Raw genomic sequence first — 24424 nt, forward strand, 5'->3', positions numbered from 1 at the left:
AGGAGAGGAAGAGGAGGAGGGGAAGAGGAGGAGAGGAAGAGGAGGAGGGGAAGAGGAGGAGGAAGAGGAGAGGAAGAAGAGGAGGAGGAAGAGGAGAGGAAGAGGAGGAGAGGAAGAGGAGGAAGATGAGGAAGAGGAGGAGGAAGAGGAGGAGATGAAGAGGAGGAGGAAGAGGAGGTGAGAAAGAGGAGGAAGAGGAGGTGAGAAAGAGGAGGAAGAGGAGGAGGAGGAAGAGGAGGTGAGGAAGAGGAGGTGAGGAAGAGGAGGGGGTTCTGTGTACCTGTTCTTCTTCATGATGTGCTCAAACGGCCTCAGGAAGTCTTTCTGGAACCTGAAGTTAGCGAGCTCTCCTTTCTCCAGGAACTTCATGGAGAGCTGCCGGAGGGAGTCCACCGCGAAGATCGCCACGTCCTCGTTGGAGTTACAGCCCACCTGAGGGGAAACAGGGCCAACACATCAGCCCACCTGAGGGGAAACAGGGACACAGGTCCAACACATCAGCCCACCTGAGGGGAAACAGGGACACAGGGCCAACACATCAGCCCACCTGAGGGGAAACAGGGACACAGGTCCAACACATCAGCCCACCTGAGGGGAAACAGGGACACAGGGCCAACACATCAGCCCACCTGCGGGGAAACAGGGCCAACACATCAGCCCACCTGAGGGGAAACAGGGCCAACACATCAGCCCACCTGAGGGGAAACAGGGACACAGGGCCAACACATCAGCCCACCTGAGGGGAAGCAGGTCCAACACATCAGCCCACCTGAGGGGAAGCAGGGCCAACACATCAGCCCACCTGAGGGGAAGCAGGGCCAACACATCAGCCCACCTGAGGGGAAGCAGGGCCAACACATCAGCCCACCTGAGGGGAAGCAGGGCCAACACATCAGCCCACCTGAGGGGAAACAGGGACACAGGTCCAACACATCAGCCCACCTGAGGGGAAACAGGGACACAGGGCCAACACATCAGCCCACCTGAGGGGAAACAGGGCCAACACATCAGCCCACCTGAGGGGAAACAGGGCCAACACATCAGCCCACCTGAGGGGAAGCAGGTCCAACACATCAGCCCACCTGAGGGGAAGCAGGTCCAACACATCAGCCACCTGAGGGGAAGCAGGTCCAACACATCAGCCCACCTGAGGGGAAAGGACACAGGGCCAACACATCAGCCCACCTGAGGGGAAACAGGGACACAGGGCCAACACATCAGCCCACCTGAGGGGAAACAGGGCCAACACATCAGCCCACCTGAGGGGAAACAGGTCCAACACATCAGCCCACCTGAGGGGAAGCAGGTCCAACACATCAGCCCACCTGAGGGGAAACAGGACAGGGGCCAACACATCAGCCCACCTGAGGGGAAGCAGGTCCAACACATCAGCCCACCTGAGGGGAAGCAGGTCCAACACATCAGCCCACCTGAGGGGAAGCAGGGCCAACACATCAGCCCACCTGAGGGGAAGCAGGGCCAACACATCAGCCCACCTGAGGGGAAGCAGGGCCAACACATCAGCCCACCTGAGGGGAAGCAGGGCCAACACATCAGCCCACCTGAGGGGAAGCAGGGCCAACACATCAGCCCACCTGAGGGGAAACAGGGAAGCAGGTCCAACACATCAGCCCACCTGAGGGGAAGCAGGTCATATCTGTTGTTGGGACCCCCACCTTGTTGAAATGGTCTCCGATCACCTCCCAGATGCGGCTCCACTGCAGGCGGATTCGTCCCATGTTATAATAGGAGATCTCCACGATCTTCTGGAGGCTGAACATGCGGGGGGTGAGTCGGAGAGGCCAGCTCGTCCATGGAGACGACACACAGCCAACGGACAAAATCCACTGGGGGGGGGGGGGGGGGGGGGAGAATCACATGTTAGAGAGGAGAGAGGGGGGGGGGGGGGGGGAACAGGAATCTGTTTTAATAAACTCACCTATGGCGTTTCCGTCCAGTCGGGTGGAGCCGGTGAATATCCTGCAGGACAGAAGTATATAGAGATGTTTTTTTTTTTTTGATTTTTTGATTTTGATTTTGATATACTTTATTAATCCCCGTGGGGAAATTGTTTCTCTGCATTTGACCCATCCTAGTGTTAGGAGCAGTGTGCTGCCATTTTGAACCGCGCCCGGGGAGCAATGTAGGGAACGGTGCCTTGCTCAGGGACACCTCGGTAGCACTTGGTCTTGCCGGGACTTGAACTGGTGACCTTCCACTTGCCAAGCCAAGTCCCTATGGACTTCGCCACCACCGCCGGGTTAAAGATACAAAGCATGGTACATGTACGTGCTGCATGTTAGCTGCCTCACCGCGTGCTCAAAGAGTTACATCATGGTACTTCTACGTGCTGCATGTTAGCTGCCTCACCGCGTGCTTCAAAGAGTTACATCATGGTACTTCTACGTGCTGCATGTTAGCTGCCTCACCGCGTGTTTAAAGAGTTACATCATGGTACTTCTACGTGCTGCATGTTAGCTGCCTCACCGCGTGTTCAAAGAGTTACATCATGGTACTTCTACGTGCTGCATGTTAGCTGCCTCACCGCGTGTTCAAAGAGTTACATCATGGTACTTCTACGTGCTGCATGTTAGCTGCCTCACCGCGTGTTTAAAGAGTTACATCATGGTACTTCTACGTGCTGCATGTTAGCTGCCTCACCGCGTGTTTCAAAGAGTTACATCATGGTACTTCTACGTGCTGCATGTTAGCTGCCTCACCGCGTTGTTTAAAGAGTTACATCATGGTACTTCTACGTGCTGCATGTTAGCTGCCTCACCGCGTGTTTAAAGAGTTACATCATGGTACTTCTACGTGCTGCATGTTAGCTGCCTCACCGCGTGTTCAAGAGTTACATATGGTACTTCTACGTGCTGCATGTTAGCTGCCTCACCGCGTGTTTAAAGAGTTACATCATGGTACTTCTACGTGCTGCATGTAGCTGCCTCACCGCGTGTTTAAAGAGTTACATCATGGTACTTCTACGTGCTGCATGTTAGCTGCCTCACCGCGTGTTCAAAGAGTTACATCATGGTACTTCTACGTGCTGCATGTTAGCTGCCTCACCGCGTGTTTAAAGAGTTACATCATGGTACATGTACGTGCTGCATGTTAGCTGCCTCACCGCGTGTTCAAAGAGTTACATCATGGTACATGTACGTGCTGCATGTTAGCTGCCTCACCGCGTGTTCAAAGAGTTACATCATGTACTTCTACGTGCTGCATGTTAGCTGCCTCACCGCGTGTTCAAAGAGTTACATCATGGTACTTCTACGTGCTGCATGTTAGCTGCCTCACCGCGTGTTCAAAGAGTTACATCATGGTACTTCTACGTGCTGCATGTTAGCTGCCTCACCGCGTGTTTAAAGAGTTACATCATGGTACTTCTACGTGCTGCATGTTAGCTGCCTCACCGCGTGTTTAAAGAGTTACATCATGGTACTTCTACGTGCTGCATGTTAGCTGCCTCACCGCGTGTTTACAGAGTTACATCATGGTACTTCTACGTGCTGCATGTTAGCTGCCTCACCGCGTGTTTAAAGAGTTACATCATGGTACTTCTACGTGCTGCATGTTAGCTGCCTCACCGCGTGTTTAAAGAGTTACATCATGGTACTTCTACGTGCTGCATGTTAGCTGCCTCACCGCGTGTTTAAAGAGTTACATCATGGTACTTCTACGTGCTGCATGTTAGCTGCCTCACCGCGTGTTCAAAGAGTACATCATGGTACTTCTACGTGCTGCATGTTAGCTGCCTCACCGCGTGTTCAAAGAGTTACATCATTAATAAACGCCAACATGAATGAGATGTTTCTTATATTGCTTTAAATGTTTTAAACAAAGGCTAAAAGACCATCAAATATATCAAATAAAGACCCAGACCTTTATGTCAAAAGAAAATAATAATAACATATTTATAGTTATTATTTGAAATACTAAAGAACTGAAGAATAAATGCATTTAATTTAAAATACGTGTTTTTTAAGTAATAAATAGATTTGCCACCTTTGAAGTTCAACTCCTTAACGGTAGCGTTTGCAGGAGAGTAGATCTCTGTTAGCTTGTTGTCCAGACATGTGTCCTTCTCTCTTGCCGTAGTTTGGGCTCTAAATCACGACTAACAGACTTCGTTGAGATCATATGTAATACTGATCCTCCTCACCGGTCCACAGCCACCACCACGCTCTGAGAGCTCGTCTCTCCGATGGACTCCTGGATGCTGGCGATCTGCTTCCTGTCCACCGTGCCTCCGACTGCACCATCAAGCACAACAAACAGAAAGCCATCTTTATTGTCATATAAATATTCGACTCCCGGTACGGGAACTACATCTGAGAAGAACCTTCTCCACGAGGCTCCAGGAACTTACACTGAGGACATTTGGGAGAAACGGAAAGCGTATATTCCCGAAACGCCCTTTGTTTGAATCTTTCAGTTTGTGTGAACAGACAGAGATCGAAATATTGTTTCCCACAATCCCGAGGAGTAGAAATACAAATGTATACACATATTAGGGGTGCAACGGTACACGTACCCGTACCGAAATTATTCGGTACGGGCCCTTCGGTTCGGTACACGTGTGTACCGAAGTGTACCGAACGAATATAACGTTAAACGTAAAAAATTGAGAACGTGAACAACTTCTTGGAAGTAATCTCAGGTGCTGCGTCGCAGCATTCAGAGTCATTTGCTCCCATTGTGATCAACGCGTCATAGAGCGAGCAAGTCATTTCATTGGACGAGCTGGTCAGAGGGATGCGTTCAAATGTAGTCAGTAATTTGAGGAACTGTCGAAATGGCGAACGCAGATAAAGTTGAGCTCGAAAATCCTCCAGCATCATTGAAGTCTCCGGTTTGGGAACATTTTGGTTTCGCAGTTACGTACAAGGATGACGGACAAAGACAGGTGGACCGAACCAAAGCTGTTTGTCGGCATTGATCAACTAACATTGGTTACGCGGCAATACATCAAACGTGCACTCATTTGAAAAGGCATCTCCTGAACGTGAATATCACCGGTACCAAAAGACTGAAGTGCAAACCCAACTCCCGCTAGCATGTAGCCTCCACCACTCGCAGAGAGTTCAGACCGAGCCAGAGCTATTACAAACACCATGTATCCTCATGTTGCCATGGTAGCAAAGCGCTACCTGGCTGTGCTGCCTCTGTCCCCAGAGAGGGTGTTCTCCACGGCAGGAGACGTTAGTGCTGATCTGCCCTTTCTGCAGCCATGAGGACGAGTTCATCTTTCTTTAGACAACATGAAAATACAATGACAAGCAAGTCCTGATGTCAAACTGGCTGCTTAGGTACTAGTACAGTTCAAATACAGATTATTTCAGTTCATCGAAAAGCTGCACCTTAAATGTTCATTTTATTTTATATTTATTTGAGTGAATATTCATAGTTTAATAATAATTAAAAACCCCAAACTAATATTTTATGTTTTGTGAGTACTAGTACAGTAAAGTTCAAATACAGATTATTTCAGTTCATCGAAAAGCTGCACCTTAATGTTTATTTTATTATATTTTGTATTTATTGAGTGAATACATTATTCACAGTTTAATAATAATTTAAAAAAAAAAAATGTTTGTGATAATTTTTTCTGCTGTACCGAAAACGTACCGAACCGAACCGTGACCTAAAAACCGAGGTACGTACCGAACCGAAATGTTTGTGAACCGTTACACCCCTAACACATATGTATAAACGTTCTAAGTATATCATATATATATAGTTGCTGACCCAGGCCCAGGTACTCGTCGTTGCTCTGCTCCTTGGTGCTGGTGATGAACCCGTCTTTACTCCTCACCGTGCCGGAGATATATCTGGCTTTCACCCCCGTGCCGATCAGCTGAGCCAGCTCCAGCTGACTGATGCACCTCATGATCTGAGAGGGGCACAGACAAGAGAGGGGAGGGGCACAGACAAGAGAGGGGAGGGGCACAGACAAGAGGGGGGAGGGGCACAGACAAGTGGGGGGAGGGGCACAGCCAAGAGGGGGGAGGGGCACAGACAAGTGAGGGGAGGGGCACAGGCAAGTGAGGGGAGGGGCACAGACAAGAGGGGGGAGGGGCACAGACAAGAGGGGGGAGGGGCACAGACAAGTGGGGGGAGGGGCACAGCCAAGTGGGGGGAGGGGCACAGCCAAGAGGGGGGAGGGGCACAGACAAGTGGGGGGAGGGGCACAGCCAAGAGGGGGGAGGGGCACAGACAAGAGGGGGGAGGGGCACAGGCAAGTGAGGGGAGGGGCACAGACAAGAGGGGGGAGGGGCACAGACAAGTGAGGGGAGGGGCACAGACAAGAGGGGGGAGGGGCACAGACAAGTGAGGGGAGGGGCACAGGCAAGTGAGGGGAGGGGCACAGACAAGAGGGGGGAGGGGCACAGACAAGTGAGGGGAGGGGCACAGGCAAGTGAGGGGAGGGGCACAGACAAGAGGGGGGAGGGGCACAGACAAGTGAGGGGAGGGGCACAGACAAGTGAGGGGAGGGGCACAGACAAGAGGGGGAGGGGCACAGACAAGTGAGGGGAGGGGCACAGACAAGTGAGGGGAGGGGCACAGACAAGTGAGGGGAGGGGCACAGACAAGAGGGGGGAGGGGCACAGACAAGTGAGGGGAGGGGCACAGACAAGAGAGGGGAGGGGCACAGGCAAGAGAGGGGAGGGGCACATACAAGAGGGGGGAGGGGCACAGACACGAGGGGGGAGGGGCACAGACAAGAGGGGGGAGGGGCACAGACAAGTGAGGGGAGGGGCACAGGCAAGAGAGGGGAGGGGCACAGACAAGAGGGGGGAGGGGCACAGACACGAGGGGGGAGGGGCACAGACAAGAGGGGGGGAGGGGCACAGACAAGTGAGGGGAGGGGCACAGACAAGAGGGGGCATTAGGGGAATCAATAGCTCTGAGTCGCTGCTGAGGAATGAAATATATTCAACAGACCGATGAAGATCTACCTCATGCCAGGAGTTTCCCAGGTAGTTCCCGTCGGTGTGAGCCACGGTGATGAGAGTCTTTATGGTGTCGATGTTCTTCTGCTTCATCTCAGAAATCCCAGAACTGGCCGTCAACAACGTGAACCTCGCCAGCGCCTGAACGTACGCGTCGCGCTCCAGCTGAGAGACAGGAAGAGGAAACCCTGGAGTCAGGTGCGTCTGCGACTGATTGACGTCAGACTCCTCGGCCCCGTCCACACCGCGGCTTCAAAGGAAGCTCGGAGCGGGCGTGTCTGAAGCTCGACCAACCACATGAATCTCCCGCCCCTGACACACAAGCAGCGGTTTTGATTGGCTGACGCTTCCACCGAAGAAGTCAGAAAGCTTCAAAAGTTGAACATCGCTCAACGTTTGCAGCTTGAACGCCAGGAACGCTCCGCTCTGCTTCCCACAATGCAGTTCGGCGGTGACGTCACCCCATTCAAAGTGAATGGGCAGACGCGTTGGAAAGCGTTTCTGAAGCTGTCGAAGCCGTAGTGTGGACGGGCCGTAAGTCTGAAGAGGGGGAGCTAGGAAGAGACGCTAGTGAAGGAAACGAGGAGGCTAAACAAGGTGTACGCCTCCTCCCTCTGCAGGTACCTCACCTGGATGCAGAAGATGCAGGCGATCCGGATAGCGAATCGGATTCCCTCCAAACACAAAGAAGCCACTTCAGTATCGTCACAATCCTGAAGACCCACGCTGAACGCAGCCAGGAAGGGGGTCCACGCCAGCTGAGAGAGGGAGGGAGAGAGGGTGAGGAGAGAGGGGGAGAGAGTGTGTGTGTGTGTGTGTGTGTGTGTGTGTGTGTGTGTGTACCTTGAACATGGGTCTCACGTGCTCCAGGTGAGTGGCGCTAGTGAACGGAGCCTGGACGTGGCTCACTGCCTCCATCAGCGCTTTGGCCGTCTTTGCCATCTGCTCCATCTCCACGTTGTAGAGGAGACGCCTCTGCTTCTCGCTGGCAACACCTGACACACACACACACACACACACACGTTGGTTATAGTATAAGGTAAAGACATTTATTTATAAAGCTCTCTCTCTCTCTCTCTCTCTCTCTCTCTCTCTCTCTAACCACCTCTCTCTCTCTCTCTCTCTCTCTAGTACTCACGCGTGTCGAGACGAGAGGAAGAACCGTGGTGCAGCTTGAGGTCGTTACTCTGCTTGTTGGACTTCAGGGTGAGTTCCTTCGTTTCCTTCATGGCGATCTTTTTCCCGGCGATCTCGTCGTAAATGGCCGACAGATATTCCTCCGGCAGGTCTTTGCTGTCGTTGATGCCGCGGTTCATCTTGATGTACTGCTCCTTGGTCATCTTGTTCTTCACCTGGGCAGAAAACAGGTGGGCGGGTTAAAGGGCGCCAGGTGTGTTCAGGACCCTGACATGTAGCAGCTAACGTGCTAACGTGCTAACCTGAGGGCTGTGCAGGTCTGTGGTCAGCATGATGATGGAGTAGGCGAGAACGTACGCCGTGTCCGCGCTGGCAAAGAGGGTTTGTCTGGAAAACACAATAGTATTAATACGAGGATTATTCCACGTATAATAATATATATGAATATTCTGAGACTCACCCCTGGTTGCACTCCAGATATCGAGCGGCGAACTTCTCCATGAGCCGGTCGATCTTCTGAGCTTCTCCCGGCAGACGGAAACCCTCGAGGAACGTCCGGAGCGCCGAGACAAAGTCTTTCCCCTGGAAGTCCATCTGGTCCACGTAGGCGTACATCACCTCCTTGTTGAAGCGCTCGTTGTCTCCCAGAAACTCCCCCACCTGCGTCTGAAGGGGGGGGACGGGGGGGACAGACAGGGGGGGGGAGACGGGAGACAGGGGGGGGGGGCAGGGGGGAGACAGGGGGGGGGGGCAGGGGGGAGACAGGGGGGGGGGGCAGGGGGATTTCACATTCAATACATTTAAATTATAACAAGAAGCAGAATCTGAGAGTCTTGGTGTCAACAACACAGGAACTGGTTTCCATGACGACCTTGTTTGACTAAATCATGAGTAGTAATAAAGTCCTGACCGAGTCCAGCCGCTCCCTCCTGGTGCAGGAAACTGGGCCAGGTCTTCAGGCGTAGTTCCCAGCATGCCTTGCTCCTGCAGGTACTGGATGCCTCTCTTTGGTTTCTTGTTGAACCTGCAGCAGAATTACAGTCAGTCACAGAGACAGCAGATTAAAGAGAGGTGTGTCCTGTGTCCCCCCCGTGTGTCCTGTGTGTGTCCCCCCCCAGGTGTCCCGGTGTGTCCCCGTGGTCCCGTGTGTGTCTCCAGTGTGTCCCCGGTGTGTCCCCCGTGTGTCCCCGGTGTGTGTCCCCGGTGTGTGTCCCGTGTGACCCCGGTGTGTCCCCCGTGTGACCCCGGTGTGTCCCCCGTGTGTCCCCGGTGTGTGTGTCCCGTGTGTGTCCCCGGTGTGTCCCCCGTGTGACCCCGGTGTGTCCCCCGTGTGTCCCCGGTGTGTCCCCCGTGTGACCCCGGTGTGTCCCCCGTGTGACCCCGGTGTGTCCCCCGTGTGTCCCCGGTGTGTGTGTCCCGTGTGTGTCCCCGGTGTGTCCCCCGTGTTACCCCGGTGTGTCCCCCGTGTGTCCCCGGTGTGTCCCCCGTGTTACCCCCGGTGTGTCCCCCGTGTGTCCCCAGTGTGTCCCCGGTGTTTCAAGAGACTCACAAAGTGTCCGAAAATAAAACCCTCTCTCTTTTACCCACATCTCTAAAAACGACGGAGAAATGCCACGATCAGAAACCAGAAACCACTTTATATATCTGGGACCTTTAATATGTGCCTAGAGATAGTATGATAGGAGACCTTTAAAGTGCATGAACTCTTACAGGTCGATGCCTTGCTCGATGATCTCTTTCTGCTGCTTCAGGACCTCGAACTGCTCGGGGTTGTCCGTGCCGGACATCTGCGTGCTGTAGCTGCCGATCCCCGAGGAGGCCGTGGAGTCCAGAGAGTTGATGCTGCCGTACCGATTGATGGTCTCCGGGGCTTTGGGCTCCGACTGGTCCTGCTCCACCGGCTTCTCCTGGCCTGAGGACCAAGCACAGACCCTCAGTCCGCTGACGGGGGCTAACACAGATCCTCAGTCCCGCCGCTGACGGGGGGGGGGGCTAACACAGATCCTCAGTCCCGCCGCTGACGGGGGGGGGGGCTAACACAGATCCTCAGTCCCGCCGCTGACGGGGGGGGGGCTAACACAGATCCTCAGTCCCGCCGCTGACGGGGGGAGGGGCTATCATGCAAGCGTGTAACACTAGGGGAGAGACTGCAACACAAAGGGACCCTGAGGCAGAGGCGTGCACATCATCGTTTCTCACGGGCAAGAGCCTCAACCCTGCAGAAGACTAGCAGGGTGGGTTTATGAGAGGAGGGGTATCTAAGAAACTAGCAGGGTGGGTTTATGAGAGGAGGGGTATCTAAGAAACTAGCAGGGTGGGTTTATGAGAGGAGGGGTATCTAAGAAACTAGCAGGGTGGGTTTATGAGAGGAGGGGTATCTAAGAAACTAGCAGGGTGGGTTTATGAGAGGAGGGGTATCTAAGAAAGGGAAGCTCAGCCGGGGTCTTTCGGCACGTTGAAACTCTTAAGGGGGAATCACAGCTATGACCCAATAACTCATATCGGTTTCCTTCAGTGAACTTCAGTGAGAGAAGAATCCATCAAATGTACCGTAGTTATATTATTGCATAACTTATTTTGAACTTTTAATGCGATTGTGATTTCTTTAAAACAAGAGTGAAAATAGAAGTTCATTCTTCAGTGTTTGTTTAACCTTCAACATAATTACAAATCAATGGCACAACCAATCAGTGAAGCTGCTCGTAAAGCTGGTGTGAACCTCGCTCCGGGACGCAGCGAGGACCGTTTTGGGCTTCAGGGCAACACCTGGATACACGCAGACCCTCCCCACTAACGGGGCAACACCTGGATACACGCAGACCCTCCCCACTAACGGGGGCAACACCTGGATACACGCAGACCCTCCCCACTAACGGAGGACTCTGAGGGTCGCTCTACAAGCGGCTAAAGACCACTTTCTAAAGCTGAAACACAAACACCCGTTACCTGCTCTCCCTTCGTAGAGAAGGAGGAGACGGCAGGGACAGCAGGGCGCACGTAGAGAAGCGGGGCGCACGTAGAGAAGCGGGGCGCACGTAGAGAAGCGGGGCGCACGTAGGCGGCTTCGTGATTAACGAGCGTCTCTAAACGAGCGTCTCTAAACGAGCGTCTCTTAACGAGCGTCTCTAAACGAGCGTCTCTTAACGAGCGTCTCTTAACGAGCGCCTCTTAACGAGCGCCTCTTAACGAGCGTCTCTTAACGAGCGCCTCTTAACGAGCGTCTCTAAACGAGCGTCTCTTAACGAGCGTCTCTAAACGAGCGTCTCTAAACGAGCGTCTCTAAACGAGCGTCTCTTAACGAGCGTCTCTAAACGAGCGTCTCTAAACGAGCGTCTCTTAACGAGCGTCTCTAAACGAGCGTCTCTTAACGAGCGTCTCTAAACGAGCGTCTCTTAACGAGCGTCTCTTAACTAGCGTCTCTAAACGAGCGTCTCTTAACGAGCGTCTCTAAACGAGCGTCTCTAAACGAGCGTCTCTAAACGAGCGTCTCTTAACGAGCGTCTCTAAACGAGCGTCTCTTAACGAGCGTCTCTAAACGAGCGTCTCTAAACGAGCGTCTCTAAACGAGCGTCTCTAAACGAGCGTCTCTTAACGAGCGTCTCTTAACGAGCGCCTCTTAACGAGCGCCTCTAAACGAGCGTCTCTAAACGAGCGTCTCTTAACGAGCGTCTCTTAACGAGCGTCTCTAAACGAGCGTCTCTTAACGAGCGTCTCTTAACGAGCGCCTCTTAACGAGCGTCTCTTAACGAGCGCCTCTTAACGAGCGTCTCTTAACGAGCGCCTCTAAACGAGCGTCTCTTAACGAGCGTCTCTAAACGAGCGTCTCTTAACGAGCGTCTCTTAACGAGCGTCTCTTAACGAGCGTCTCTAAACGAGCGTCTCTTAACGAGCGTCTCTTAACGAGCGTCTCTTAACGAGCGTCTCTAAACGAGCGTCTCTTAACGAGCGTCTCTAAACGAGCGTCTCTAAACGAGCGTCTCTTAACGAGCGTCTCTTAACGAGCGTCTCTAAACGAGCGTCTCTTAACGAGCGTCTCTAAACGAGCGTCTCTTAACGAGCGTCTCTTAACGAGCGTCTCTTAACGAGCGTCTCTTAACGAGCGCCTCTAAACGAGCGTCTCTAAACGAGCGTCTCTAAACGAGCGTCTCTTAACGAGCGTCTCTTAACGAGCGCCTCTTAACGAGCGTCTCTAAACGAGCGTCTCTTAACGAGCGTCTCTAAACGAGCGTCTCTAAACGAGCGTCTCTTAACGAGCGTCTCTTAACGAGCGTCTCTTAACGAGCGTCTCTAAACGAGCGTCTCTTAACGAGCGTCTCTAAACGAGCGTCTCTTAACGAGCGTCTCTTAACGAGCGTCTCTAACGAGCGTCTCTTAACGAGCGTCTCTAAACGAGCGTCTCTAAACGAGCGTCTCTAAACGAGCGTCTCTTAACGAGCGTCTCTAAACGAGCGTCTCTTAACGAGCGTCTCTAAACGAGCGTCTCTTAACGAGCGTCTCTTAACGAGCGTCTCTAAACGAGCGTCTCTTAACGAGCGTCTCTAAACGAGCGTCTCTTAACGAGCGTCTCTAAACGAGCGTCTCTAAACGAGCGTCTCTAAACGAGCGTCTCTAAACGAGCGTCTCTAAACGAGCGTCTCTTAACGAGCGTCTCTAAACGAGCGTCTCTTAACGAGCGTCTCTAAACGAGCGTCTCTTAACGAGCGTCTCTTAACGAGCGTCTCTAAACGAGCGTCTCTTAACGAGCGTCTCTTAACGAGCGTCTCTTAACGAGCGTCTCTAAACGAGGAACGTCTGCAGAATGAAACGTCTGAAAACCTCGTGTGTTTTCTGAGCTATTCCAACATGAGCCATCTGTGTTCAAACAGTCTGAATGAGCACTGCTGCATCATGGGAGTTGTAGTTCCCCCGAGTAAGGGTTTCTCCAGTGTCTATGATCCAGGAGGTCTTTCGCCTCTCTGTGGACGAAGCAGTTTTTCTCTTACATTTTAGTTTTTTTAATAACATATCATTTTTTCCTTGTGAATATACCGCTTTTATTTCAACAAAACAACAACAACACACTTTAATATTGTACATTCTGAATTGTTCTGGGGTTATTATACCCGTCCTGTCGCTCTTTATTATATCGTCAAAGGAGACGCGGAAACATCGGGCATAATGCAAGATAGGTCTCGTAATACATGAACTCCCCGTTCTTACCGAGGCTGGCCCTCAAACAGACACACGTTTAAATAACTTTTGTGATGTTTATTCTGGGATAAACACGACTTTTAATCTTAGAAAATATCAAAGTATTTTTGGACTAAATATGTGATTTTTGTGTGAAAATACAAAGTAAGGATTCCTTCAATGTCTATGAGCCAAGAGGTCTTTCGCCTCTCTGGATTAAGCAGTTTTTCTCTTACATTTGTTTAGATATTGCTTCTTGTATGGACACTACTTTTAATCTTAGAAAACATCAAAGTATTTTTTGTGTGAATTCTGTGATTTTATGCCTAAATATGTGATGTTTTCATTGTGAATAAACCACTTTTAATATCCGGATATCCTGTTGCCGTGATTACAAATCATACATTGTTCTTAAACATCTGGCATAGTGCAAGTACACAGATTAACGTAATATATAAGATAGGTCTAGTTATTTATATAAGTTAATGTTTAATACATTAAATCCCTGTTCTCTCAAACTGAATAAAGCAGTATTTACATTTCAGGAGGTCTTTAAATAACTTTTGTGATGTTTGTTCTGATATAGACTTTTAACCTAAATATTCAACGTAATATATAAGATGACAGGTCTAGTTATTTGAAGCTAATGTTTGATCCATGACACCCCGTCCTTACCGAGGCTGGTCTGAGAGTTGGGGTTGACGTACTGGTCCTTGCTCCACTCCACCATGCACTTCAGGATGGAGACCAGACACTCCAGACCTTTCTTCCTCAGAGTCAGCTCCTGGAGGCGACGTTAAAGAAGCATTAGAAATAGTTCAAATAAAGATAAATATCTAAATAGAGAAATGCTCTCACTTGAATGGGAGTTGTTCCGAGTTCATGTCCTCCGCGACCCTGAGCGATTTTGGACAAATCGTTCACTAAACGCTCGAAGATATTTGCAGCGTTCAGATCACAGTCGTAGTTCACGTAGATGTCCACCACACTCTGAGCGTCTGAGGGGAACACAGGAGAACATATCAAAGCAGACGGATGTTCACAGGCCGTCAGGCTGTTCGAAGCTTTGAAAGAACATCCAGAACATTCATCTGTTGCATCGTGCTAACTCTTTATCGAATACATCATATCCCATGTACTTGTATATCGACTCTTCTTGTACTATTTCTATTTGCTTGCACATCTCAAAACATTTTCTTGCACTATTTGATCTGTTTTATGTCCGATATATCTCCGTGTTGCTCTGTTGGAGGAGCCTTCAGTTCCCATGGACACATCTGCTCTGGAGCTGCTGAGCACATGCAGACTTGAGTTAATAACGTGCACATCACACGTTGTCATTGCATTGTTTTCATGGCAGGGGTTTGCGTTCTCTTTTTCTGTAAGGGTGCCACTTCAAACGAGACGTGCACTGACTCAATCTGTAGAGTCCTCTTCAGGTGAAGCCCTGACTCAATGGAGTGATCATGTGTCAACAGAACTCCATTACAAAGCACATGTTTACTATGAAACACTTTGTGTTGCAGTATCCATATGTAACGTTTATAAGACCAGTACCTTTAAAGGGAACGTTTTGATATAAAAGAGGAATCTATGGTTTTGAATAAATGACCCTTATGGGTACAGGTTCCTGGAGGAGCCTGTGAGCTCGCCTTCATGGCTCTACGCCGTCGCTACAGTGTGAACACATCGTAGATACAGTGTGAACACATGACAGTAACCGTAGCTGCAGTGTGAACACATGACAGTAACCGTCGCTGCAGTGTGAACACATGACAGTAACCGTAGCTACAGTGTGAACACATGACAGTAACCGTAGCTGCAGTGTGAACACATGACAGTAACCGTAGATATAGTGTGAACACATGACAGTAACCGTAGCTGCAGTGTGAACACATGACAGTAACCGTCGCTGCAGTGTGAACACATGACAGTAACCGTAGCTGCAGTGTGAACACATGACAGTAACCGTAGCTGCAGTGTGAACACATGACAGTAACCGTCGCTGCAGTGTGAACACATGACAGTAACCGTAGCTACAGTGTGAACACATCGTAGCTGCAGTGTGAACACATGACAGTAACCGTAGCTGCAGTGTGAACACATGACAGTAACCGTCGCTGCAGTGTGAACACATGACAGTAACCGTCGCTGCAGTGTGAACACATGACAGTAACCGTAGATACAGTGTGAACACATGACAGTAACCGTAGCTGCAGTGTGAACACATGACAGTAACCGTAGCTGCAGTGTGAACACATGACAGTAACCGTAGATACAGTGTGAACACATGACAGTAACCGTAGCTGCAGTGTGAACACATGACAGTAACCGTCGCTGCAGTGTGAACACATGACAGTAACCGTAGCTGCAGTGTGAACACATGACAGTAACCGTAGCTACAGTGTGAACACATGACAGTAACCGTCGCTGCAGTGTGAACACATGACAGTAACCGTAGATACAGTGTGAACACATGACAGTAACCGTAGATGCAGTGTGAACACATGACAGTAACCGTAGCTGCAGTGTGAACACATGACAGTAACCGTAGATACAGTGTGAACACATGACAGTAACCGTAGCTGCAGTGTGAACACATGACAGTAACCGTAGCTACAGTGTGAACACATGACAGTAACCGTCGCTGCAGTGTGAACACATGACAGTAACCGTAGCTACAGTGTGAACACATGACAGTAACCGTAGCTGCAGTGTGAACACATGACAGTAACCGTAGCTACAGTGTGAACACATGACAGTAACCGTCGCTGCAGTGTGAACACATGACAGTAACCGTAGCTACAGTGTGAACACATGACAGTAACCGTCGCTGCAGTGTGAACACATGACAGTAACCGTAGCTGCAGTGTGAACACATGACAGTAACCGTAGCTACAGTGTGAACACATGACAGTAACCGTAGCTGCAGTGTGAACACATGACAGTAACCGTCGCTGCAGTGTGAACACATGACAGTAACCGTAGCTGCAGTGTGAACACATGACAGTAACCGTAGCTGCAGTGTGAACACATGACAGTAACCGTAGCTGCAGTGTGAACACATGACAGTAACCGTAGCTGCAGTGTGAACACATGACAGTAACCGTAGCTGCAGTGTGAACACATGACAGTAACCGTAGCTGCAGTGTGAACACATGACAGTAACCGTAGCTACAGTGTGAACACATGACAGTAACCGTAGCTGCAGTGTGAACACATGACAGTAACCGTAGCTACAGTGTGAACACATGACAGTAACCGTAGATACAGTGTGAACACATGACAGTAACCGTCGCTGCAGTGTGAACACATGACAGTAACCGTAGCTTCAGTGTGAACACATGACAGTAACCGTAGCTGCAGTGTGAACACATGACAGTAACCGTAGCTACAGTGTGAACACATGACAGTAACCGTAGCTACAGTGTGAACACATGACAGTAACCGTAGCTACAGTGTGAACACATGACAGTAACGCCTTGAGTCTTGAATATAAACATGTGTTGGATGAGAGGAGACACACACCTGCACATATTCTGGTGAGGGTCTGGATCACCATCCACTTGTGGTCGTAGGAGCTGGTCGACGTCTCCAGGATGTAGAGGAAGATCTCTTTGAAGAACACCTGCAGAAACACACACCTTTACCTTTCTGCAGAGCTCCAGAGGTGGGAAGTATTGGAGTACAAATACTTCCTTACTGTACTTAGTACAGTTTTCTGGTATCAGTACTTTACTCCACTACTTATTTTTCTGACAACTTTTTACTTGACTTCTCACATGTTGAACACAAATACCTGTACTTTCTACTTCTCTCATGTGAACTCAAATACCTGTACTTTCTACTTCTCTCATGTTGAACTCAAATACCTGTACTTTCTACTTCTTACATGTTGAACTCAAATACCTGTACTTTCTACTTCTTACATGTTGAACCCAAATACCTGTACTTTCTACTTCTTACATGTTGAACTCAAATACGGGTACTTTCTACTTCTTACATGTTGAACTCAAATACGTGTACTTTCTACTTCTCACATGTTGAACACAAATACCTGTACTTTCTACTTCTTACATGTTGAACACAAATACCTGTACTTTCTACTTCTCTCATGTTGAACACAAATACCTGTACTTTCTACTTCTTACATGTTGAACTCAAATACCTGTACTTTCTACTTCTTACATGTTGAACTCAAATACCTGTACTTTCTACTTCTTACATGTTGAACTCAAATACCTGTACTTTCTACTTCTTACATGTTGAACTCAAATACCTGTACTTTCTACTTCTTACATGTTGAACACAAATACCTGTACTTTCTACTTCTTACATGTTGAACTCAAATACCTGTACTTTCTACTTCTTACATGTTGAACCCAAATACCTGTACTTTCTACTTCTTACATGTTGAACTCAAATACGGGTACTTTCTACTTCTTACATGTTGAACTCAAATACGTGTACTTTCTACTTCTCACATGTTGAACACAAATACCTGTACTTTCTACTTCTTACATGTTGAACTCAAATACCTGTACTTTCTACTTCTTACATGTTGAACTCAAATACCTGTACTTTCTACTTCTTACATGTTGAACACAAATACCTGTACTTTCTACTTCTTACATGTTGAACTCAAATACCTGTACTTTCTACTTCTCACATGTTAAACTCAAATACCTGTACTTTCTACTTCTTACATGTTGAACTCAAATACCTGTACTTTCTACTTCTCTCATGTTGAACCCAAATACCTGTACTTTCTACTTCTCTCATGTTGAACCCAAATACCTGTACTTTCTACTTCTTACATGTTGAACACAAATACCTGAACTTTCTACTTCTTACATGTTGAACACAAATACCTGAACTTTCTACTTCTCTCATGTTAAACTCAAATACCTGTACTTTCTACTTCTTACATGTTGAACCCAAATACCTGTACTTTCTACTTCTCTCATGTTGAACCCAAATACCTGTACTTTCTACTTCTTACATGTTGAACTCAAATACCTGTACTTTCTACTTCTCACATGTTGAACCCAAATACCTGTACTTTCTACTTCTTACATGTTGAACTCAAATACCTGTACTTTCTACTTCTCTCATGTTGAACTCAAATACCTGTACTTTCTACTTCTTACATGTTGAACTCAATACCTGTACTTTCTACTTCTCACATGTTGAACCCAAATACCTGTACTTTCTACTTCTTACATGTTGAACTCAAATACCTGTACTTTCTACTTCTTACATGTTGAACTCAAATACCTGTACTTTCTACTTCTCTCATGTTGAACTCAAATACCTGTACTTTCTACTTCTTACATGTTGAACTCAAATACCTGTACTTTCTACTTCTTACATGTTGAACCCAAATACTTGTACTTTCTACTTCTTACATGTTGAACCCAAGTACCTGTACTTTCTACTTCTTACATGTTGAACTCAAATACCTGTACTTTCTACTTCTCACATGTTGAACTCAAATACCTGTACTTTCTACTTCTCTCATGTTAAACTCAAATACCTGTACTTTCTACTTCTCTCATGTTGAACACAAATACCTGTACTTTCTACTTCTTACATGTTGAACACAAATACCTGTACTTTCTACTTCTTACATGTTGAACTCAAATACCTGTACTTTCTACTTCTCTCATTCTCCAAACAGCTGGTTCCTTTAGTCTGAATGTGTGTTGGTGCGTGATCATTATTCTTTAGAGTCATTGCGTGCCTATTGATTTGAACACCATCCGTGTATCCATCACTTCCTGGTCTTCTCTAAAGACTTACTCACCGCTGGGTCTCCAGACCCTCCTTCCACCCACACACTGACCTCCTTCTCCCCTCTCTCTCCAGGTGAGGTTCTTACCCTCATTACCTCTGCCCGCCCTACCACCTGTCCTCTGGACCCTATCCCTTCAAACCTCCTTCAGACTATCGCTCTTGATATTCTACCGTTTCTCTCCCATCTCATCAACACTTCTCTAACTTCTGGTCACTTTCCAAACAGTCTCAAGGAGGCGAGAGTAAACCCTCTCCTGAAGAAACCCACTCTCAACCCGTCTGATGTTATAAACTACAGGCCTGTCTCTCTCCTCCCGTTCCTGTCTAACACACTTGAACGCGCTGTCTTTAAACAACTCTCCCGTTATCTCCATCAGAACAACCTTCTGGATCCGCACCAGTCTGGTTTCAAGGCAGGTCACTCCACAGAAACTGCCCTCCTTGCTGTCTCTGAGGAACTGCACACGGCTAAAGCAGCCTCCCTCTCCTCTGTCCTCATCCTGTTGGACCTGTCTGCTGCATTCGACACGGTGAACCATCAGATCCTCCTTCACTCTCCAAGAACTTGGAGTTTCAGGCTCTGCACTTTCCCTCCTCACCTCATACCTCAAAGACCGCACCTACAGGGTCACTTGGAGAGGGTCCGAGTCCGACCCTTGTCAATTAACTACAGGGGTCCCTCAGGGCTCTGTTCTTGGTCCCCTCCTCTTCTCCCTGTAAACAAACTCGCTCGGATCAGTCATTAGCCCGCATGGTTTTTCATACCACTGCTACGCTGACGACACCCAACTAATACTGTCCTTCCCCCGCTCAGAGACCCAGGTCGTCGCACGCATCTCTGCTCGTCCAGCTGACCTCTCTCAGTGGATGTCTAATCATCCCCTCAAGCTCAACCTCGACAAAACTGAACTGCTTTTCCTTCCGGGAAAAGATTGTCCCTCTCTTGACCTGACTATCAGCATCGGCCCCTCTGTTGTCTCCCCGACTCAGACTGCAAGGACTCTGGGTGGGACCCTGGATAATAACCTGTCCTTCACTGCAAACATCGCTGCTACAACCCGCTGCTGCAGATACACGCTCTACAGCATCAGGAGGACGCGTCCCCAGCTGACCCAGAGAGCCACGCAGGTTCTGGTCCAGGCTCTCGTCACCTCACGCCTAGACTACTGCAGCTCCCTCCTGCTGGTCTACCTGCATGTGCCATCCGACCTCTGCAGCTCATCCAGAATGCAGCGGCTCGTCTGGTCTTCAACCTTCCAGAATGTTCCACACCACCCGCTCCTCCGCTCCCTCCACTGGCTTCCGGTAACTGCTAGAATCCACTTCAAGACCCTGGTGCTTGCGTACCATGCTGCGAATGGATCTGGCCCTTCCTACATCCAGGACATGGTTAAACCGTGCACCCCAGCACGTGCACTCCGCTCTGCATCAGCCAGACGACTCGCTGCAGCCGCACTGGGAGGGGGACCCAAGTTCCCATCAGCAGGAACACGTGGGTTTGCTGTCCTGGCTCCAAGATGGTGGAATGAGCTCCCATTGACATCAGGACAGCAGAAAGCTCACACACCTTCCAGACTGAAACTCATCTCTCTCGACTCCACCTCGAGGATAGAACTGCTAACAAAGCACTTATATACTAACAAAGGACTGGCTTCTCTAAAGCCAGCTGAGGAGCACTTGAGATACTTGGCTCTATGAAACCTGATGTACTTTATGATTCTGTTTTCTTCAAGGTTGTGTCTTCCTGGTCGAATGAACTTATTGAAAGTCGCTTTGGATAAAAGCGTCAGCTAAATGTAATGTAAAAGAGGGACCAATGGAAACGTTGTCATGTTGCCGTTGTTCAGCATGGAAATATTCATTAGCTAACAATGACATTATTGTTATATTTATATAAAGGGAGGTCAGGTACTCTTTAAAGCAGCTGCTAGTTATGGGTACTTTTTACTGAAGTACATTTCAAAGTTCTTTACTTTGACTTGAGTAAAGAAGTTTAGTCAGTACTTCTACTTTCACCAGAGTATCTTTAAACACGAGTATCTGTACGTCTACAGTACCTGAGGAAAGGATGTGTGTACATTTGCCATCTCTGATCAGCACAAAGCGGTATCTTTACCTCGATTTGCATCTTCAGGTGTGTCTTGAAGTGAGACAGCAGGGTGAGGAAGATGGACAGCGACAGCTCGAAGACTTCGGGTACGGAGGAGACGCCGTTCTTGGACAGTGCCACGCACAGGTACTGCTTGATGGCATTGATGAACATCTCGTTGGTCTTGAAGATCGGCCCGGCGTTCTGCAGGATGGAGAGCAGCAGCTGCAGGGAGAGCACCTTCGAACGCAGCTCATGGGACCTGAAGAGGGGGGAAATAGTTAGTAAATACCCCAAATGGTGAGTTTAACAAGTGTCGAAATGAGACTAAACGTCATCAAAGCCAACATTAGCTTAGCGGTGGTGACGTGAAGTCATGTGACCGTGCTGTAGTTCCTTTATAGCCCAACATTAGCCTCCGTTAGCTTAGCGGTGGTGACGTGAAGTCATGTGACCGTGCTGTAGTTCCTTTATAGCCCAACATTAGCCTCCTTTAGCTTAGCGGTGGTGAAGTCATGTGACCGTGCTGTAGTTCCTTTATAGCCCAACATTAGCCTCCGTTAGCTTAGCGGTGGTGACGTGAAGTCATGTGACCGTGCTGTAGTTCCTTTATAGCCCAACATTAGCCTCCTTTAGCTTAGCGGTGGTGAAGTCATGTGACCGTGCTGTAGTTCCTTTATAGCCCAACATTAGCCTCCGTTAGCTTAGCGGTGGTGACGTGAAGTCATGTGACCGTGCTGTAGTTCCTTTATAGCCCAACATTAGCCTCCTTTAGCTTAGCGGTGGTGACGTGAAGTCATGTGAACGTGCTGTAGTTCCTTTATAGCCCAACATTAGCCTCCTTTAGCTTAGCGGTGGTGACGTGAAGTCATGTGAACGTGCTGTAGTTCCTTTATAGCCCAACATTAGCCTCCTTTAGCTTAGCGGTGGTGACGTGAAGTCATGTGACCGTGCTGTAGTTCCTTTATAGCCCAACATTAGCCTCCTTTAGCTTAGCGGTGGTGAAGTCATGTGACCGTGCTGTAGTTCCTTTATAGCCCAACATTAGCCTCCGTTAGCTTAGCGGTGGTGACGTGAAGTCATGTGACCGTGCTGTAGTTTCTTTATAGCCCAAAATCAGCCTCCTTTAGCTTAGCGGTGGTGACGTGAAGTCATGTGACCGTGCTGTAGTTCCTTTATAGCCCAACATTAGCCTTTAGCTTAGCGGTGGTGACGTGAAGTCATGTGACCGTGCTGTAGTTCCTTTATAGCCCAGCATTAGCCTCCTTTAGCTTAGCGGTGGTGACGTGAAGTCATGTGACCGTGCTGTAGTTCCTTTATAGCCCAACATTAGCTTTTTACTTAATACATCATTAAGAGGTGTTAATATGTGGAGATTACCCTGCTGAACTAAACATGTAAGAATCATAAACGTAGGAAATACATTTATACGGTTTTGTGTGCCACTTTGTGAATATCTCCTGCATAAAACGACTTTCTTCCAGCCTTCTGCTGCAGACATCATCATTTCAGAGGTGCAAGATGAACAACAACGTCTCGACAAACCCGAGTACTTGCAGGAGAATGATTTCAGTTTCCCCTCAAAGCATCAGACTGCATTTCTACATCTGAGGGTTAGAGTCTCCAGCAGCAGCAGCAGAGAGGAACTCATGAAAATATGGACTCCTTCTGTCAGATCTGCAATATGGGGCTAAATCCTCTACAGAGGAAACGAGAAGCTTGTGAAAAGTGCTTCGAGAAAAATACCATATATTATTGTAAACAGGATGCACAAATAAATCTAAATCTTTAGGGTTGTATAAAAGACCACATTACCCGTTGAGTGAGTTATCATGCTGCCAACGTAAGGCGGGAAACCAATGGAAACGGCAGCTTAGATCGGAATAGTTTGGATAATAAGAGTTGCATGACTTGCCGTGTTGACATACTGTATTTTGTATGTATGTGTACATATATTACGCAGATATACGTCTCCATATTTAGTACAAATACTTTCACGTTTCACTTTCAAGTACATTACCACAACAATTACACAATAATGCACGTGTCCGCCCTGTGATTAAGATACGCTCCAAAATTAAAAAGTGTTCTTCCTTTGTCTCATGCTACACCCTTCAAACTAGTTTCATAGAATGCAGCCCGGTTGCTTTTAGAGTAGATAACACACAACATCATGTTCCCTGGATTTAAGCTTACATTTATCTGACAGAGAAAGTCAATTAAAAGAGAAAGCTGAGGATAGAATAACCAGAAGGAGAGCGTAGAGCGCAGCCAATAGTTTCTACACGGAAAGTGATGAAGCTAGGCTGCTGAGTGTTCTTCCTCTGCAGCCTTCAACCAAGCTGAATGGAAAGGTTGGCTTTACTCCTGCAGACGGCGCAGAGAACACTGTAATCGTATTCTCCGCGCTGCGTGTTATGGTTTCTTACTTTGGGTCTGGCGGTCCGTCGGACAGCGGCTTCATGGAGAGTTTGCAGAGCGATCTGAAGACGAGGAAAGCGTCTTTCTGCAGGATGTGAGAGAACTTTGCTCCTGGAGGCTGAGCTGCTCCTGACTCCTGAACACACACACACACACACACACACACACACACACACACACACACACACACACACACACACACACACACACACACACACACACACACACACACACACACACACACCACACACACACACACACACACACACACACACACACACACACACACACACACACACACACACACACACACACACACACACACACACACACACACACACACACACACACACACACACACACACACACACACACACACACACACACACACACAAGTAGGGCTCCTTTAAATGATTGAAATAACTTTTCTTCCTGATTTGAATCAGGATATCTTCCTCTTCCTCTAACTTAATATCCAAGTACCCTCACCTGGGTGTCAGTGGAGGACAGAGACAGCCTGTCGTCGGGCAGAGATGGAGTAAATCCTGCAGAAATGGGCGTGCCGGGGATCCCGTTAGCGTTTAGATTCTCGCTGTCGCTTCCCAACGTCACCTCGTCCTCCAGAGAGCTCTGGTTTCTCACTTCCTCGACCGCTTCCTCTCCTGCTTCCTCTCCTACTTCCTCACACACTCCCCTCTCTATTATCTCCCTCTCTTCTCCCTCCTCTCCCGATGCCTTCGAGTCAGAGCAGAGGGTTGAAGGATCCAGACAGGTTCCTGAGGAGGAGACATTAGAGGTCAAATATGAAACTCCCCCACTTCATTACTGACATGTGTGAAGAGAAAGTGATAAATGATTC

General features: G+C 48.7%; 1 protein-coding gene across 1 annotated transcript; it reads right to left on the reverse strand.

Moving 5' to 3' along the window:
- Positions 1-24374, reverse strand: LOC117444902 (brefeldin A-inhibited guanine nucleotide-exchange protein 1-like; the record flags this gene model as incomplete). The annotated part of the gene is given in 21 exon segments (XM_034080286.2): positions 1-432; positions 1677-1787; positions 1789-1847; positions 1940-1980; positions 4163-4253; positions 5749-5893; positions 6960-7118; positions 7583-7711; positions 7797-7948; positions 8140-8305; positions 8393-8477; positions 8551-8756; positions 9001-9027; positions 9030-9114; positions 9801-10002; positions 13935-14043; positions 14118-14257; positions 16788-16887; positions 21172-21406; positions 23574-23701; positions 24055-24374. Coding segments are annotated over 20 exon segments (2709 nt in total), but the record flags the coding sequence as incomplete, so codon positions are not given.
- Between the last annotated feature and the right edge of the window lie 50 nt (positions 24375-24424).

The sequence above is a fragment of the Pseudochaenichthys georgianus genome, unplaced genomic scaffold (assembly GCF_902827115.2).
Source record: "Pseudochaenichthys georgianus unplaced genomic scaffold, fPseGeo1.2 scaffold_989_arrow_ctg1, whole genome shotgun sequence".
NCBI classification, from domain to species: Eukaryota; Metazoa; Chordata; class Actinopteri; order Perciformes; family Channichthyidae; genus Pseudochaenichthys; species Pseudochaenichthys georgianus.